This window comes from Bufo bufo, chromosome 2, assembly GCF_905171765.1.
Source record: "Bufo bufo chromosome 2, aBufBuf1.1, whole genome shotgun sequence".
Classification (NCBI taxonomy): Eukaryota; Metazoa; Chordata; class Amphibia; order Anura; family Bufonidae; genus Bufo; species Bufo bufo.
Window position 1 is genome coordinate 484,273,114 of NC_053390.1, and position 20,154 is coordinate 484,293,267.

Sequence of the window (20,154 nt, forward strand, 5' to 3'; positions counted from 1 at the left end):
TGATCTGGTCAAGTTTGGGCCTAAAAAGACGGGACCAGCGATAGGAAGGGAGAGAAGGGAACGCTTGGAGGAAGAACCGGCCTGCCAGGGCTTCAACCAGAGTTCCCGTCAAATGGAGACAGCAAAGGCTGAGGACTGCGCGACCATGGAGCCCGCGTCCAGAGCCGCCTCGCAAAGGTACTTCCCCACCTGGGATATCTGGGCTGCCAGAGCCTGGAGTTCTGTGCGGAAAAGGTCAGAGTCTAAATCCTGATGCAAGCGCAGGGCCCATTCACAAACCGCCTTAGCCACCCACGAAGAAGCGAAAATGGGATGGAGAGCCGAACCGGTGGCAGAAAAAAACAACTTCGCCAGCGATTCGACCCGACGGTCCACCAGGTCCTGCAAGAAGAGCTATCCACGACCGGAATAGCGGTATTTTTAGCCAGGCGAGCCACCGGCGGGTGCACCTTTGGAGGGGAAGACCACTTACTCACCCAATCCAGGGGGAACGGATAAAGAAGATCCAGCAGCTTGGGGATCAGGAAACGTGAACCTGGCTGTTCCCACGCTTTAGCGGTGAAAACGGAAAAGTCGTCATGTACCGGGAACGACTTGGGAGTCTGCTTGTTACGCAGGAAAGAAACTCCCTGGTGACAGGAAGAGGGGCCCTCCTCTTGAAGTTAAAAAGTGCCCCGGATTGCTGGGACTAGACTGTCCACTAAGGCGGCCATCTGGGACGAGTGGTCCGGATCCAGATCGGTGTCCGACTCGGCGAGTTCTCCTTCGGACGAAGGGTCCCCAACCAACGAGGACGCCCTGGACCGCGAACCGGGGGGAGGAGGAGAAGGCGATGCATCCGAGGAAGAGAGGCGTTTCTGCCTGGGACGCTTGCTGGGATGTCTGCTCCTGGATGATGCACCCTGGGAGATAGCAGGTTGCGCAGATAACGACGTCTCCACCAAGCGACCCATTAAGGAAAGGGTGGATTGGGAGATCTTAGATAGGTCAGTCACCGCCCGGGACAGGGATTTGGCCCACTCCGGTTCCATACTTGCAGCAGAAGGGTGCACGTCAGTGGACTGCGACTGAGGCGGCACACTCTGGGTGGTCTGTCATGAGGCACAGAGGGTGTTCGCCTGGCCCCTAGGAAACTTCATGTTGCATGAGGTGCAGGCATAATGGGTAGCCCTGCCAAGGACTTAGAGCGCGGTATCCACTGGGTCCGACATGACCTGAGCCAGGGGCCAGAGAGGGTACAGAGGAGGGGAGCAGTGCTGGTGCTACCAGTGGAGCAATACCCTTGCTGAATGTGTCCCCAGAAGACAGGGCGGCAGTCTGCGGCGAGCGACGTTCCTCTCAGGAGCGATTACATCCGGCTGGAACAGGAAGGTGGGAAAGCGTGGCGGGAAAATTACGCTCCGCCCCCCTCCAGCCACCTGGCGGAATAATAAAGACGACAGCGCAAAGCTCTCCCCCCCCCCCCCCCCCCCGCGCTACTGCGGTCCCGGCCGGCATGATCAAGCGCCGGGCCCGCGTTCCTGTGAACGGGAGATGTCTCCCGGCCAGAACAAGAGAAGGGGGGCAGCAGTGCAGCGCCGCCGCCAAGACGCTGGGTGGAGAGAGGAAGCCGCCACAGAGTAGTAAACCCCCCGTGCCGGCGTGCCCTGCATAGGATCCTCAGGTACCTGAGCTGTCCCAGATCGCAACAGAGAGCCCAGCCCCGATACACAGAAACATAGACCATGCCCCTCTGATATGTACCAGCGGTGCCACCTCTTCAGTCCCTGGCACAGGGCGGAAATAGGTGGTCCCATGGCTGGGGGGAGCAGGAAGGTCAAGCCCTCCTGGTCCGCTTTGTCTTCTTGTGGGGGGCAGAGCGGTGAAATAAGCGTCACCCTCCGGGGATGCAGAGCTCTTAATAGCCCTGGACCCCCAACCTAAAAGAGAAGAAAAAAATAAAATGAAAAATAAAAAAATGAACAACAGCCACCCTGGGGGTCTGCCTCCTACAACACTAAGCTAAAAAACTGAAGTCTCTCTCCTGGCAGGAGGGGGTATAGCTGGCGGGGGAGGAGCTAACAGTTTTTAGCCTAGTGTCGCCTCCTAGTAGCAGCAAGCAGCTATACCCATGGTCTGTGTCCCCCAATGATATAAGCGAGAAAACTGGATTAATGATGTAATTCAAAAAATAATGGCTCGTCACTGTACTATACACAAAGTGTAGGGCTGTTCTGCATTGACTAAACACACCGGCCCACACTGTAATACCACTACCACCAAAGGCAAACAGCAGCTGACGCATAGCGCTCTCCTTGATATCTCCAACTTTGTTGGTAGCCATCATTTCTGCTCAGCATTAAATTTTTTGCCACCTTCAGGAAGTCTGGTAGACTTCCTGAAGGTGGCAAAAAATTTAATTTCCTAAGTAGTGCTTGACCTTCCTCAACAGAAGACGCTGTAGACCAGGCTCCATTATTTCATAACAGCTTGATAGGAAACCCCCATTTGTAGTGTACATTAGCAGCTTGGAGAATGAAGGTAAACTGTAGGAAGGTTCTGTACCTCTGCAAGGTTCCAGCGGAAAGGTCTGGTAACAGGGCCGTCTTTAATATTGATTGGACCCTGGGCAAAAATTTACTTGGGCCCCCTGGATCCTGCCTTCCCACACCTTAGCAGGCAATCAAGCCCTCCACCACAACACACACACAAAAAATCCACACATCTGGTAGAGTACAGTGAATTTCTGTAAATACTTCTAGTTCTTAAGACTCCAGCGGCTCAATATCAGTGCTCTGGGCAACTGGGCTCAGGCTGGAAGTGGGCACCGCTCTGCAGGAAGGAAGACCAGGGCTTGGCTCACCCTAGTGTTACAGTGCACCCCAGCACACCACAGTATGCAGTATAGCACCTATAGTATACAGCACCACACAGTATGTAGTATAGCACCCCACACTATACAGTACCCCACAGTAGAAGTGGGCGATATGGCCTAAAATCTATATTGCGATATAATTTTAAGCATGTGCGATATATATTGCGATATATTGTTTTCTATATTGGGGGGGGGGGGGGGGGAAGGTTTAAACTTTATTTTTTTTTACTTTTTATTTAATAACTATTAGCCTCCTTAAGGGCTAGAACCCTTGTCATATTCACCCTAATAGAGCTCTATTAGGGTGAATAGGACTTTACACTCTCCCTGCTGCCCTGTGCTTTGTGCCCTGTGCTGTTTGACCATGGCAGCCAACCTCTGATGTGCCCCCCGCAGCCTCTGATGTGCCCCCTTCAGCCTCTGATGTGCCCCCCCCCCCCCCCAGCCTCTGATGTGCCCCCCCCCCCCCCAGCCTCTGATCCGCCCCCTCTGGTAACTCAAACCCACCCCCCTCCCTCCCCAGTATTAATCATTGGTGGCAGTGGCCACAGGGTCCCCCTCTCCCCCCCCCCCCCCCATCATTGGTGGCAGTGGGCAGTTCCGATCGGAGTCCCAGCAGTGTAATGCTGGGGCTCCGATCGGTTACCATGGCAGCCAGGACGCTACTGAAGTCCTGGCTGCGATGGTATGTTAGTGAGCAGCATTATACTCACGTGCAGCCAGGAGTCACGCTACTGAAGTCCTGGCTGCGATGGTATGTTAGTGAGCAGCATTATACTCACGTGCGCCGTGGCTGGCTGCCATGGTAACCGATCGGAGCCCCAGCATTACACTGCTGGGACTCCGATCGGAACTGCCCACTGCCACCAATGATGGGGGGGGGGGGGACCCTGTGGGATATGGCCGGCACATTCATTGGTGGTGCAGTGGCCACAGTCCCTCCCCTTCTCCTCCTATTCTGTCCTCATTGGTGTTCAGCGGCAGCCGCGCACAGTGGGGAGGGAGGGATTCCCTCCTTCTTCCTCCACTGTGCCGGCCTGCTCATCAGGAAAAAATGGTGCGCGCAGAGAGCGCGATCATATCGCGGTCCGGCGATATGGCGAAAATCCATATCGTGGCCCAAATTTATATCGCATATCACCTATACCGCCCACCCCTACCCCACAGTATATAGTAGAGCAGTATAGCAGTCCACAGTATACAGCACCCCACAGTATACAGCACCCCACAGTATACAACACCTCACAGTATACAACACCTCACAGTATACAACACCTCACAGTATACAGTAGAGCAGTATAGCACCTCACCGTATACAGCACCCCAAACTATACACGATACAGCCCCCCCACACAGTATACAACCCCCCCCCACAGTATACAGCCCAGCCCCCCTACACAGTATACAGCTCCCCCCACAGTATACAGCCCCCCTAGAGTATACAGCCCAGCCCCGCACACTATACAGGCCCCCTCAAGTATACAGGCCCCCCCAAGTATACAGCATATTAGCATAACAACCCCTGTCACCTTTTTCTGATGTAATCTTCACAAAAAAAGCTCCACAGTTAAGGCAAACTTCTCCTGCAATACTCCTGATAGGACCTTGATGACCTCATAGCTATGTGACCAGTAATATTGCTAGGTTACTGGTCACATGGTGATGATGTCAGTTAAGGTCCTAGATCACAGCTGACAGCCTGACACCCAGGCCAGTGGCTAGCAGGACTCAAGAGGCAGCTGCCTTGGGCCCTCCAGGAGCAACTGGGCCACAGCTCAGCTTCCTACATTCTGTTAATAGATTGTCCTTGACATGGTTGAAGCGCAGCCTCGTCAACACATCTCTGGGTGCATTATCCAGTATTGACTGTACCTTCGGAATTCCGTGTGTCCTATCCTAAGGTCAAGAAAGGAACATGAAGGCATGAAGGACCGAAACAATTGAGTTAGCAATTTAGCAGTTGACACTTTCTGGCATGCATCTAAGCTTGATAATTTTCTCCTCGATCTATCCTCCACTTTTTCTCAAGAGATGCATGAGAGTCTACTAGGTCATTACACACAGCCGAGTACTAATCCATCTTGCTTTCCATTTGAGAACTGCGGGAACCTACGGTAGCTAGTCTAAGTTAGCCTGCAACTGCTGGGCAACCATATTGATGTCTTTATGCAAGGAAAGCAATATTTCTTTCATTAAATGTGCCGGCTGTAAAAGGGCCTTCTGGACTCCGATAAGCATACAGCATAGAAGCAGGCATCCCGTTGTGCTGATATGCTGAGCCCAGTGAGGTTTTCGGCGCATGCCCAGTGAAACAGTTGGGGCTGATGCCCTCAATTAAACCGGAAGAGCGCAGGAGTCGGCACTGTTCGGTACTGCGCCCATCGGAGAAGCTGAAGGGAAAGGGTGGGTGGGGTTATCGGCTACTCTAGTAACATAGCCGGGTTGGGGGGGGAAGGTGCGTGATGGCAATGGCAATGCTGGGGGCGTAGTGTATGAGAGGAGAGAGAGGCGTGCTGGCATAAGGAGATAAATTTATTTTTATGAAGATCTATTTTTTCACATTTTTCAAAGGTCTGCGCATGGGCAGATTGGGAAACCGAATCCGGTTTTCCGGAACACTTGGTACCGGATCCGGCATTAATACATTACAATGCTAATACCGGATCCAGAAGTGTTCCGGAATTCTGGCCGGAGAAAATACTGCAGCATGCTGTGGTATTTTCTCTGGCCAAATACTGTAAGAGAGACTGAACTGAAGACATCCTGATGTATACTGAATGGAATGCTTTCCATTCAGAATGCATTAGGATAAAACTGAAGCGTTTTTTTCCGGTATTGAGCCCCTGTGACGGAACTCAATACCAGATAAGAAAACCGCTAGTGTCAAAGTACCCTAGGTTCTACTATTTTACAGACATTTATTTCCTGTTTGGTCTCCTTTCCAGTGTAATCCTGTTCTCTTTGTTATTACAGTACATCAAGGAAGGCATCTTTGCACTATTTCTAAAATTGAAATTGCACTACTGGCTAGGAAAGAATGGTAAGTCAAAGGATATTCTACAATGAGTAATAACATTGGTTCACTACTTACTGTTCAAACAATATTAATAGCTTAATATGGAAATCTGTGCTTTGGTCTGATGAGTCCAAATTTGAGATCTTTGGTTCCAACCACCGTGTCTTTGTGCGACGCAGAAAAGGTAAACGGATGAACTCTACATGCCTGGTTCCCACCGTGAAGCATGGAGGAGGAGGTGTGATGGTGCTTTGTTGGTGACACTGTTGGGGATTTATTCAAAATTGAAGGCATACTGAACCAGCATGGCTACCACAGCATCTTGCAGCGGCATGTTATTCCATCCGGTTTGCGTTTAGTTGGACCATCATTTATTTTTCAACAGGACAATGACCCCAAACACACCTCCAGGCTGTGTAAGGGGTATTTGACCATGAAGGAGAGTGATGGGGTGCTGCGCCAGATGACCTGGCCTCCACAGTCACCGGACCTGCACCCAATCGATATGGTTTGGGGTGAGCTGGACCGCAGAGTGAAGGCAAAAGGGCCAACAAGTGCTAAGCATCTCTGGGAACTCCTTCAAGACTGTTGGAAGACCATTTCAGGTGACTACCTCTTGAAGCTCATGAAGAGAATGCCAAGAGTGTGCAAAGCAGTAATCAAAGCAAAAGGTGGCTACTTTGAAGAACCTAGAATATGACATATTTTCAGTTCTTTCACACTTGTTTGTTATGTATATAATTCCACATGTGTTAATTCATAGTTTTGATGCCTTCATTGTCATGAAAATAAAGGAAACTCTTTGAATGAGAAGGTGTGTCCAAACTTTTGGACTGTATATATATATATATATATATATATATATATATATATATATATATATATATATATATCTCTCTATATATCTATATATCTATATATATCTATAAGGGCTCCAGATGGCGACTTATAATTGCTAAATGGCGACAAGACTTTGTAGTCTTGTCGCCATTTGCGCCTAGACCCACCGCTGCTCTGCCTCACACACGAATAACTGACATGGCACGCGCTGCTGTCAGCACGTGCCATGTTCTTCTCAAAAGCACAGGGGAGAAGAAGGCAGTCCCTCCCCCCTGCATCGCTGCTGCTGCCACCGATTAGCTGATAGAAGCGAGGAGGAGGGAAGGGGCTGTGGCTCTGCGCCACCAATGAATCTAGTTTATGCTTAATACAAATGCAGGCTGCGCGGAGTCTCTGTGACTGCGATTCGCCGCTATTAACCCCTCAGGTGCGGCATCTGAGGTGTTAATAGCGCCAGATCGCAGCGGGCAGTCATAGAGACCCAGCGCAGCCTGCGTTTGTATTAAGCATAAACTAGATTCATTGGTGGCGCAGTGCACCGAACCCCCCCCCCCAGTATTAAAAAGCAGAATCATTGGTGATGCCCTCAACCAAACCCCCCCCCCCCTCCCCAGTATTATTATCATTTGTGGCAGTTCCGATCGGAGCCCCGGCAGTGTAAGCCTGGGGCTCCGATCGGTTACCATGGCAGCCAGGACGCTACAAAAGCCCTGGCTGCCATAGTCAGCTCCCTGCTGCTGTGTGCACAAAGTACAGAGCAGCAGGCAGAGTGTGAAGTCCTATTCACCCTAACAGAGCTCTATCAGGGTGAAAAGGACAAGAGATGAAAGATCCCAGGTTCTAGACCCTAAAGGGGAAATAGTTATTAAATAAGAAGTAAAAAAAACAAAAACAAAAAAACACCAAAATATTAAGTTTAATCACTTAAGGACCACAGATTTATACCCCCCTAGTGACCAGGCCCTTTTTTACAAATCGGCACTCCACAACTTTAGCGGTTTATTGCTCGGTCATGCAACTTACCACCCAAATGAATTTTACCTCCTTTTCTTCTCACTAATAGAGCTTTCATTTGGTGGTATTTCATGGCTGCTGACATTTTTACTTTTTTTGTTATTAATCGAAATTTACAGATTTTTTTGCAAAAAAATGACATTTTTCACTTTCAGTTGTAAAATTAAAAAAAAAAAAACGACATCCATATATAAATTTTTTTCAAAATGTATTGTTCTACATGTCTTTGATTAAAAAAAAAATGTATGGGTAAAAAACAAAATGGTTTGGGTAAAAGCTATAGCGTTTACAAACTATGGTACAAAAATGTGAATTTCCGCTTTAAGTAGCTCTGACTTTCTGAGCACCTGTCATGTGTCCTGAGGTTCTACAATGCCCAGACAGTAGAAAAACCCCACAAATGACCCTATTTCGGAAAGTAGACACCCTAAGGTATTCGCTGATGGGCATAGTGAGTTCATAGAACTTTTTATTTTTTGTCACAAGTTAGTGGAAAATGATGATTTTTATTTTCCTTACAAAGTCTCATATTCCACTAACTTGTGACAAAAAATAAAAACTTCCATGAACTCACTATACCCATCACGAAATACCTTGGGGTGTCTTCTTTCCAAAATGGGGTCACTTGTGGGGTAGTTATACTGCCCTGGCATTCTAGGGGCCCTTATGTGTGGTAAGTAGTTTGAAATCAAAATGTGTAAAAAATGACCTGTGAAATCCTAAAGGTGCTCTTTGGAATGTGGGCCCCTTTGCCCACCTAGGCTGCAAAAAAGTGTCACACATCTGGTATCGCCGTACTCAGGAGAAGTTGGGCAATGTGTTTTGGGGTGTCATTTTACATATACCCATATTGGGTGAGATAAATATCTCGGTCAAAGGCCAACTTTGTATAAAAAAAAAAATGGGAAAAGTTGTCTTTTGGAGAGATATTTCTCTCACCCAGCATGGGTATATGTAAAAAAACACCCCAAAACACATTGCCCAACTTCTCCTGAGTACGGCGATACCAGATGTGTGACACTTTTTTACAGCCTAGGTGGGCAAATGGGTCCACATTCCAAAGAGCACCTTTAGGATTTCACCGGCCATTTTTTACAGATTTTGATTTCAAACTACTTACCACACATTTGGGCCCCTAAATTGCCAGGGCAGTATAACCACCCCACAAGTGACCCCATTTTGGAAATTAGACACCCTAAGGTATTTCGTGATGGGCATAGTGATTTCATGGAAGTTTTTATTTTTTGTCACAAGTTAGTGGAATATGAGACTTTGTAAGAATAAAAATAAAAAATCATCATTTTCCGCTAACTTGTGACAAAAAAATAAAAAATCTAGGAACTCGCCATGCCCCTAACGGAATACCTTGGGGTGTCTTCTTTACAAAATGGGGTCACTTGTAGGGTAGTTATACTGCCCTGGCAATTTAGGGGCCCTAATGTGTGGGAAGTATTTTATAATCAAAATGTGTAAAAAATGACCTGTGAAATCCTAAAGGTGCTCTTTGGAATGTGGGCCCCTTTGCCCACCTAGGCTGCAAAAAAGTGTCACACATCTGGTATCGCCGTACACAGGAGAAGTAGAGCAATGTGTTTTGGGGTGTCATTTTACATATACCCATGCTGGGTGAGAGAAATATCTTGGCAAAAGACAACTTTTCCCATTTTTTTATACAAAGTTGGCATTTGACCAAGATATTTATCTCACCCAGCATGGGTATATGTAAAATGACACCCCAAAACACATTGCCCAACTTCTCCTGAGTACGGCGGATGTGCGACACTTTTTTGCAGCCTAGATGCGCAAAAAGGGCCAAATTCCTTTTAGGAGGGCATTTTTAGACATTTGGATCCCAGACTTCTTCTCACGCTTTAGGGCCCCTAAAATGCCAGGGCAGTATAAATACCCCACATGTGACCCCATTTAGGAAAGAAGACACCCCAAGGTATTCAATGAGGGGCATGGCGAGTTCATAGAGATTTTTTTTGGGCACAAGTTAGCGGAAATTGATTTTTTTTGTTTTTTCTCACAAAGTCTCCCTTTCCGCTAACTTGGGACAAAAATGTCAATCTTTCATGGACTCAATATGCCCCTCACAGAATAGCTTGGGGTGTCTTCTTTCCGAAATGGGGTCACATGTGGGGTATTTATACTGCCCTGGCATTTTAGGGGCCCTAAAGCGTGAGAAGAAGTCTGGAATATAAATGTCTAAAAAATTTTACGCATTTGGATTCCGTGAGGGGTATGGTGAGTTCATGTGAGAAAACAATTTCCGCTAACTTGGGCTAAAAAAATGTCTGAATGGAGCCTTACAGGGGGGTGATCAATGACAGGGGGGTGATCAATGACAGGGGGGTGATCAGGGAGTCTATATGGGGTGATCACCCCCTGTCATTGATCACCCCCCTGTAAGGCTCCATTCAGACGTCCGTATGTGTTTTGCGGATCCGATCCATGTATCCGTGGATACGTAAAAAACATATGGCCGTCTGAATGGAGCCTTACAGGGGGGTGATGAATGACAGGGGGATGAGCAATGACAGGGGGGTGATCAGGGAGTCTATATGGGGTGATCACCCCCCTGTCATTGATCACCCCCCTGTAAGGCTCCCTTCAGACGTCCGTATGTGTTTTGCGGACCCGATCCGTGGATCCGCAAAACACATACGGACCTCTGAATGGAGCCAGCCTTACAAGGGAGTGATCAATGACAGGGGGGTGATCAGGGAGTCTATATGGGGTGATCACCCCCCTGTAAGGCTCCATTCAGACGTCCGGATGTGTTTTGCGGATCCGATCCGTGGATACGTGGATACGTAAAAAACATATGGCCGTCTGAATGGAGCCTTACAGGGGGGTGATCAATGACAGGGGGGTGATCAGGGAGTCTATATGGGGTGATCACCCCCCCTGTCATTGATCACCCCCCCTGTAAGGCTCCATTCAGACGGCCATTAGTGTTTTGCGGATCCGATCTATGTATCCGTAAAAAACATATGGACGTCTGAATGGAGCCTTACAGGTGGGTGATCAATGACAGGGGGGTGATCAATGACAGGGGGGTGATCAGGGAGTCTATATGGGGTGATCAGGGGTTAATAAGTGACGGGGGGGAGGGGTTGTAGTGTAGTGGTGTTTGGTTCTACTTATTACTGAGCTGCCTGTGTCCTCTGGTGGGCGATCCAAGCAAAAGGGACCACCAGAGGACCAGGTAGCTGACGATTCACTCGCTTACCTTCCGATCCTGTGAACGCGCGTTCACAGGAAATCTCGGCTCACGCGAGATGACGCCAATCGGCGTTAATGTAGCCTGAGAGCGCCGCAGCAATGACGCGGCGTTAGTGTGGCGGGCAGTGGTTAAATCCCCCCCCCCCCCCCCTTGCCCAATTTTACATATAAAATATATAAACAAAAAAATATTACATATCACCATGCCTGAAAAAGTGCGAACTATTAAAATATTTAGTAAGTATCTCCTATGCGGTGAACGTCTTAAAAGAAAAAAAAAAAACAACAATTTTTGTCCCTACAAAAATTAGGTTAGTAACTGTTCTATTATGGTCCAGACGTTCCATAAAATCTGGAATGCACGCAGCTTTTTTTTTGTTTTATTTTTTTCACGTGGTATCGAGTATCGCAATACTTTTTTATGGTATCGAAATAGAGTCAAAATTTTGGTATCGTGGCAACCCTAGGTAAGAGGTTTTTATTTTATTTTTATTATACCGTAATTATATGTATTTAAAATTTGGCTCCTAAATTTTTCAGGTTAGGAGCCAATGGCTCCTTGATATTTTGGAGCCCTGTGTATAGTATAATATATATACACATACATACATATATATATATATATATATATATATACACATACATACACACACACACACACACACACATATATATATATATATATATACACACACACACATACATACACACACACACATCCAGCCAGGTCCATAAATATTGGGACATTCACAATTCTAAAATTTTTGGCTCTATACACCACCACAATGGATTTGAAATTAAACAAGATGTGCTTTAACTGCAGACTGTCAGCTTTAATTTGAGGGTATTTACATCCAAATCAGGTGAACGGTGTAGGAATTACAACAGTTTGCATATGTGCCTCCCACTTGTTAAGGAACCAAAAGTAATGGGACAATTGGCTTCCCAGCTGTTCCATGGCCAGATGTGTGTTATTCCCTCATTATCCCAATGAGCAGATAAAAAGTCCAGAGTTCATTTCAAGTGTGCTATTTGCATTTGGAATCTGTTGCTGTCAATTCTCAAGATGAGATCCAAAGAGCTGTCACTAACAGTGAATCAAGCCATCATTAGGCTGAAAAAACACAACATACCGATCAGAAAGATAGCAAAAACATTAGGCGTGGCCAAAACAACTGTTTGGAACATTCTTAAAAAGAAGGAACACACCGGTGAGCTCAGCAACACCAAAAGACTCGGAAGACCACGGAAAACAACTGTGGCGGATGACCGAAGAATTCTTTCCCTGGTGAAAAAAATACCCTTCACAACAGTTGGCCAGATCAAGAACACTCTCCAGGAGGTAGGTGTATGTGTGTCAAAGTCAACAATCAAGAGAAGACTTCACCAGATTGAATACAGAGGGTTCACCACAAGATGTAAACCATTGGTGAGCCTCAAAAACAGGAAGGCCAGATTACAGTTTGCCAAACGACATCTAAAAAAGCCTTCACAGTTCTGGAAGAACATCCTATGAACAGATGAGACCAAGATCAACTTGTACCAGAGTGATGGGAAGAGAATAGTATGGAGCAGGAAAGGAAATGCTCATGATCCTAAGCATACCACCTCATCAGTGAAGCATGGTGGTGGAAGTATCATGGCGTGGGCATGTATGGCTGCCAATGGAACTGGTTCTCTTGTATTTATTGATGATAGATAAAAATAAAGAGACAGGAGGCAGCGCCTCGTGTGTAAAACCGTATGCTATTATAGAAAGAACAATGCACTGATTGCTCTTACCGTATCGGGTTGTGAAGAGTCACAACTCCTATGGATCACTTGTGCTGGTAAATGCCCGTCCAGCTTGTGGGGGTGACTGCTGCTGCTGCCCAGGTTCTTACCCGTGGCCGTAGAGTACGGTGTCCGGGGTATAAGGAATAGTAGATAGAGGTAAAAAAATGAACCTTATATAAAGCGGCGCTGCTGCAGAAGACAGGACTCGAGTAGGTAAAATAAAGCGGGTCTTTATTTGTATAAGTATTTGCGTTTCTGGGGCGGACTGCCCCTTTCATCCGACCAAGCTACCTAGCTACTAATCTGTCAATGATCTGTCTAGTATCTATCTGCTACCCGATACTTTCGGCGCACTGCGATGGAGTCACAGGAAGTCGCATGCGTTCCAGTGGAGCCACCGTCATACGTGACTCATGTAAAGGGTGTGGAGCTTATTTTGGCGCGGAGATCAAGGCGGAAGTCGCCCTCTGATCTGAGGTCTGCAGGTAAGAGAGATAAAAAGGGGGACAGAGATTACAGAGGCCTGACAGTATGTCTGAACTAGGATCAGGCCAGATTAAGTCCTCTATGGGTCCTGCTGTTGTAAGTTACTTACACTTGGGGAGATGCTGTATATGTTTTACTTATGCTAACCCCCTTGTTACTTCTGTCAACCTTCTTTCCTGTGTGCATGCAGAGTGATATGGATGGTGCTCAGAGAGCAAAATCTACTCCCAAAATTAGGAAGTGTGTAATATGTTCTGTAAAATTACCAGATACATGTTCTAAAAAGCTCTGCAAAAAATCTACTGCCAATATGGCCAAAGACCTGGTTCCCTCTATCAGAGAAGAGTTAAGGGATGTAGTTAGAGAAGAGATGCATTCGGATTTATCCGAAAATCCTATTCCATTACTAGTACCTCTACTTCAAAGTGTAGGGAACAAAAAAATCGTATACTCCCTCATCCTCAGATTCAGAGCAAGAGTTAGAGAGTATTGACTCTGTTGATTCCTCTGGATCTGATACAGAATTTAAAAGCTTTCTCTATTTTTCTGTCACTGTAAACAGACTCCATGTGACTAACCCAAGGTCCTAGTCGCTTATTTGGCGGCAGACTGGTCAGGCCACTGATGACAGTACACCATATAGCACCCTAATAGCAGTCTTGTGCTGTCCTACCAGTACTAAATAGCAGGGTGGGACTAACCAGAGACAGACATTTCATCTGCTCATACTAAGATGCTAGCATGAGGTTGCTGGGTGGTCTCAGTTAAACATCAGCTAAGCGTTCAGTGAAGTTGCTGCTTACACAGTAATGTGTTGACGACATATGCAGCTATCCAGCAGCCCCACATAGGTTGTTTAATAAAAGCATTAAAAGAAACACACACCTGCTCAGTTTGTAAAGCCCTAAAATATTACAGCAACCCCAGAGAGACTCAACTCGCCTCATATATGGTGTGCCCCTGCCTGTGTGCACACTCAGAGGGAATTACTGCTTAGGACCAAACAGCCACTAAGCTCAGAATTAGCAGAGATATATTTGAATAATTGTGCTATACTAGAACTTTTCAAATAGTAAAGTTAGTTGAATTGATTTATTTAACCACTTAAGGACCACAGGTTTATACCCCCCTAAAGACCAGGCCCTTTTTTACAAATCGGCACTCCACAACTTTAGCGGTTTATTGCTCGGTCATGCAACTTACCACCCAAATGAATTTTACCTCCTTTTCTTCTCACTAATAGAGCTTTCATTTGGTGGTATTTCATTGCTGCTGACATTTTTACTTTTTTTGTTATTAATCGAAATTTAACGATTTTTTTGCAAAAAAATGACATTTTTCACTTTCAGTTGTAAAATTTTGCAAAAAAAACGACATCCATATATAAATTTTGCTCTAAATTTATTGTTCTACATGTCTTTGATAAAAAAAAAATGGTTTGGGTAAAAGTTATAGCGTTTACAAACTATGGTACAAAAATGTGAATTTCCGCTTTTTGAAGCAGCTCTGACTTTCTGAGCACCTGTCATGTTTCCTGAGGTTCTACAATGCCCAGACAGTAGAAAAACCCGACAAATGACCCCATTTCGGAAAGTAGACACCCTAAGGTATTCGCTGATGGGCATAGTAAGTTCATAGAACTTTTTATTTTTTGTCACAAGTTAGCGGAAATTGGATGATTTATTGATTTTTTTTCTTACAAAGTCTCATATTCCACTAACTTGTGACAAAAAATAAAAACTTCTATGAACTCACTATGCCCATCAGCGAATACCTTGGGGTCTCTTCTTTCCAAAATGGGGTCACATGTAGGGTAGTTATACTGCCCTGGCATTCTAGGGGCCCAAATGTGTAGTAAGGAGTTTGAAATCAAATTCTGTAATAAATGGCCGGTGAAATCCGAAAGGTGCTCTTTGGAATGTGGGCCCCTTTGCCCACCTAGGCTGCAAAAAAGTGTCACACATGTGGTATCTCCGTATTCAGGAGAAGTTGGGGAATGTGTTTTGGGGTGTCATTTTACATATACCCATGCTGGGTGAGAGAAATATCTTGGCAAAAGACAACTTTGTATAAAAAAATGGGAAAAGTTGTCTTTTGCCAAGATATTTCTCTCACCCAGCATGGGTATATGTAAAATGACACCCCAAAACACATTCCCCAACTTCTCCTGAATACGGAGATACCAGATGTGTGACACTTTTTTGCAGCTTAGGTGGGCAAAGGGGCCCACATTCCAAAGAGCACCTTTCGGATTTCACAGGTCATTTTTTACAGAATTTGATTTCAAACTCCTTACCACACATTTGGGCCCCTAGAATGCCAGGGCAGTATAACTACCCCACAAGTGACCCCATTTTGGAAAGAAGACACCCCAAGGTATTCCGTGAGGGGCATGGCGAGTTCATGGAAGTTTTTATTTTTTGTCACAAGTTAGTGGAATATGAGACTTTGTAAGGAAAAAAAAAAAAAATCATCATTTTCCGCTAACTTGTGACAAAAAATATAAAATTCTAGGAACTCGCCATGCCCCTCACGGAATACCTTGGAGTGTCTTCTTTCCAAAATGGGGTCACTTGTGGGGTAGTTATACTGCCCTGGCATTTTCCAGGGGCCCTAATGTGTGGTAAGTAGGTAAATGACCTGTGAAATCCTAAAAGTGCTCTTTGGAATGTGGGCCCCTTTGCCCACCTAGGCTGCAAAAAAGTGTCACACATGTGGTATCGCCGTATTCAGGAGAAGTTGGGCAATGTGTTTTGGGGTGTCTTTTTACATATACTCATGCTGGGTGAGAGAAATATCTCGGCAAAAGACAACTTTTCCCATTTTTTTATACAAAGTTGGCATTTGACCAAGATATTTATCTCACCCAGCATGGGTATATGTAAAATGACACCCCAAAACACATTGCCCAACTTCTCCTGAGTACGGCGATACCAGATGTGTGACACTTTTTTGCAGCCTAGATGCGCAAAGGGGCCCACATTCCTTTGATGAGGGCATTTTTAGACATTTGGATCCCAGACTTCTCACGCTTTAGGGCCCCTAAAATGCCAGGGCAGTATAAATACCCCACATGTGACCCCATTTTGGAAAGAAGACACCCCAAGGTATTCAATGAGGGGCATGGCGAGTTCATAGAATTTTTTTTTTTTGGGCACAAGTTAGCGGAAATTGATTTTTTATTTATTTTTTTCTCACAAAGTCTCCCTTTCCGCTAACTTGGGACAAAAATTTCAATCTTTCATGGACTCAATATGCCCCTCACGGAATACCTGGGGGTGTCTTCTTTCCAAAATGGGGTCACATGTGGGGTATTTATACTGCCCTGGCATTCTAGGGGCCCTAAAGCGTGAGAAGAAGTCTGGAATATAAATGTCTAAAAATGTTTACGCATTTGGATTCCGTGAGGGGTATGGTGACTTCATGTGAGATTTTATTTTTTGACACAAGTTAGTGGAATATGAGACTTTGTAAGAAAAAAATAATAATTTCCGCTAACTTGGGCCAAAAAAATGTCTGAATGCAGCCCTACAGGGGGGTGATCAATGACAGGGGGGTGATCAGGGAGTCTATATGGGGTGATCACCCCCCTGTCATTGATCACCCCCCTATAAGGCTCCATTCAGATGTCCGTATGTGTTTTGCGGATCCGATCCATGTATCCGTGGATCCGTAAAAATCATACGGACATCTGAATGCAGCCTGACAGGGGGGGTGATCAATGACAGGGGGGGTGATCAATGACAGGGGGGTGATCAGGGAGTCTATATAGGGGGATCACCACAGTCATTGATCACGCCCCTGGAAGGCTCCAGGGAGACGCCTGTATGTGTTTTGCGGATCCGATCCATCTATCAGTGGATCCGTAAAAATCATGCGGACGTCTGAATGGAGCTTTACAGGGGGGTGATCAATGACAGGGGGGTAATCAATGACAGGGGGGTGATCAGGGAGTCTATATGGGGTGATCACCACAGTCATTGATCATGCCCCTGTAAGGCTGCATTCAGACGTCCGTATGCGTTTTGCGGATCCGATCCATCTATCAGTGGATCCGTAAAAATCATGCGGACGTCTGAATGGAGCTTTACAGGGGGTTATCAATGACAGGGGGGTAATCAATGACAGGGGGGTGATCAGGGAGTCTATATGGGGTGATCACCACAGTCATTGATCATGCCCCTGTAAGGCTCCAGACGTCCGTATGCGTTTTGCGGATCCGATCCATCTATCAGTGGATCCGATCCATCTATCAGTGGATCCGTAAAAATCATGCGGACGTCTGAATGGAGCTTTACAGGGGGGTGATCAATGACAGGGGGGTGATCAGGGAGTCTATATGGGGTGATCACCACAGTCATTGATCATGCCCCTGTAAGGCTCAATTCAGACGTCCGTATGCGTTTTGCGGATCCGATCCATCTATCAGTGGATCCGTAAAAATCATGCGGACGTCTGAATGGAGCTTTACAGGGGGTTATCAATGACAGGGGGGTAATCAATGACAGGGGGGTGATCAGGGAGTCTATATGGGGTGATCACCACAGTCATTGATCACGCCCCTGTAAGGCTCCATTCAGACGTCCGTATGCGTTTTGCGGATCCGATCCATCTATCAGTGGATCCATAAAAATCATGCGGACATCTGAATGGAGCTTTACAGGGGTGTGATCAATGACAGGGGGGTAATCAATGACAGGGGGGTGATCAGGGAGTCTATATGGGGTGATCAGGGGCTAATAAGGGGTTAATAAGTGACGGGGGGGGTGTAGTGTAGTGTGGTGCTTGGTGCTACTTTACTGAGCTACCTGTGTCCTCTGGTGGTCGATCCAAACAAAGGGGACCACCAGAAGACCAGGTAGCAGGTATATTAGACGCTGTTATCAAAACAGCGTCTAATATACCTGTTAGGGGTTAATAAAATCACATCTCCAGCCTGCCAGCGAACGATCGCCGCTGGCAGGCTGGAGATCAACTCTCTTACCTTCCGTTCCTGTGTGCGCGCGTTCACAGGAAATCTCGGCCATCGCGAGATGACGCCAATCGGCGTTTGTGTGACCTGGGAGCGCCGCAGAGATGAGGCCTTTCGGCGTTAGTGTGACGGTAAGTGGTTAAAGAGGACCTGCCAGAACACTACTCAAAGGAATGTTTAGATATAGTTTTGTGGGAAAAGATTCAGAAAAACTTGAAATTTATACATTCAGATCGCCGCTCATTCTGATAGTAGTACAGGGGGACAGTCTTGATAGTGATTGATAGCATTCCTTGCACAAGTGTGTATACATTTATAGCTGTTAGTCACCGATTAGATGTCCCTTGTGTACTAGTGAACTCAAAAAGAGCAGATTCTTAAAAAGGGGTTGTCCAGGTTCAGAGCTGAACCAGGACATAACTCCATTTTCACCCAGGCAGCCTCCTGACTTGAGCATCGGAGCAGTTCATGCTCCGATGCTCTCCTTTACCCTGCGCTAGATCGCACGGGGCAAGGGCTCTTTTGTTTACAATAACACACTGCAGGGCGGAGGCTTCCGCATGGCAGTGTGCTCGGTGACGTCACCGGCTCTGATGGGCGGGCTTTAGCGGTGTCCTAGCCATTTTACTGGCTAGGGCAGTGCTAAAGCCCACCCATCAGTGCCGGTGAAGTCACCGGGCTTCCTGGAAACCCCATGGAGAGCCCGGTTAGTCACCGGAACGCTTGAAAATGCCTTTGCCCTGCACGATTTAGCGCAGGGCAAAAGAGAGCATTGGAGCATGAACTGCTCCAATGCTCAAGTCAGGGGAGCTGCCTGGGTGAAAATGGAGGTATATCTGGGTTCAGCTCTGAACCCGGACAACCTCTTTAAATGTATAAATTGCAAGTGTTATACTGAATATTTTTCCAGAAAACTATACATCAATCTGCCTAGCTACTCCAGCACTATAAAAAGTTGTCTGCAGACTGCAATGCATTTCACGGTAGCAGTTTCCCCTAAGATAGTTTGGTTGAAAGCTCCTCCTGACTCCACCATAAATATACAGTTAGCTGAGTATGCATAATTTTGGGTGGAAGGTAATAAGGTGCTGCCAGAAGTCAAACATGCCTGATTCTTTTTCCTTCCTGTTATCAGTCATCAGAGGAAGGTTAGGACTTCAGGCATATTAGATCGATATGACAGATCTGATGTGTATGGCCCCTTTTATGCTTTCATTAGCACAGTTTCACATTCAAATCTTACTTTCCCAAACTGTCAGTTGAATGTCGCCAGTCACTTGATTTCTCTCTGTTTGATTCATGTTCTTTCTTGTCTGAAGATTTCTTACCAGCAGGTTCATTTTTTGCCTGAAGGAAAAAAAAAAATCACAAATCGAAAATAAGATTAGAAAACTATTGCAATGCTCTAGCAAAATCATGGTTTGCATGGTTAATTTTCTAGAAAAAAAATGAAAACCATTAACTCTAGTATGAAAATGAATATTCACCATAAAATAATTGTGTTAACTAACAAGCATGGGAATAAGTTCCAGCCATTAGCAGGTGGACACTAAGCAGGTGGTCCTTCCTATACAGCCAATACATCAACAGGATATTAGTCAGTCTCTTTGGTAACAGCAGACTGGCCAAGTGGTTAGCACAGGTACTCTACTTTCCTTCCAAACTCCAAAGACATACTGATAGGAATTTAAATTGTTAGCTGCACTGGCGAAAGCAAGAGATGAAAATTAAAAAGATCATTTGAAAATAGTTAGTGCTGAACGAATCGAAGTGAAATAAATTGACTTAGATGCGAATTCAATTAGCTGCGAAGCTGAATTTCCTTGCACTTCATGGTAAATAATCGTTTTTTTTCCCTAAAATGGCAGCTACACGTGTTACAAAGTGAAAGTAAGAAGCCCGGGAATGTGATATGACCCATAACGCCGTGCAGCCAGCCAATCAGTAGACATCCCCTGTTAGGTCAAC

At 46.0% G+C, this 20,154-nt stretch overlaps 1 protein-coding gene across 1 annotated transcript in view; it reads right to left on the reverse strand.

Moving 5' to 3' along the window:
- The window catches only part of LOC120989572 (scaffold attachment factor B2-like), a 392,913-nt gene that overhangs the window by 292,347 nt on the left and 80,412 nt on the right, over nt 1–20,154 (reverse strand). Inside the window, exon 4 of the mRNA XM_040417765.1 lies at nt 19,430–19,533. Within this exon, the coding sequence (XP_040273699.1) occupies nt 19,430–19,533 (104 nt within the window). The remainder of the gene's footprint in view (nt 1–19,429; nt 19,534–20,154) is intronic.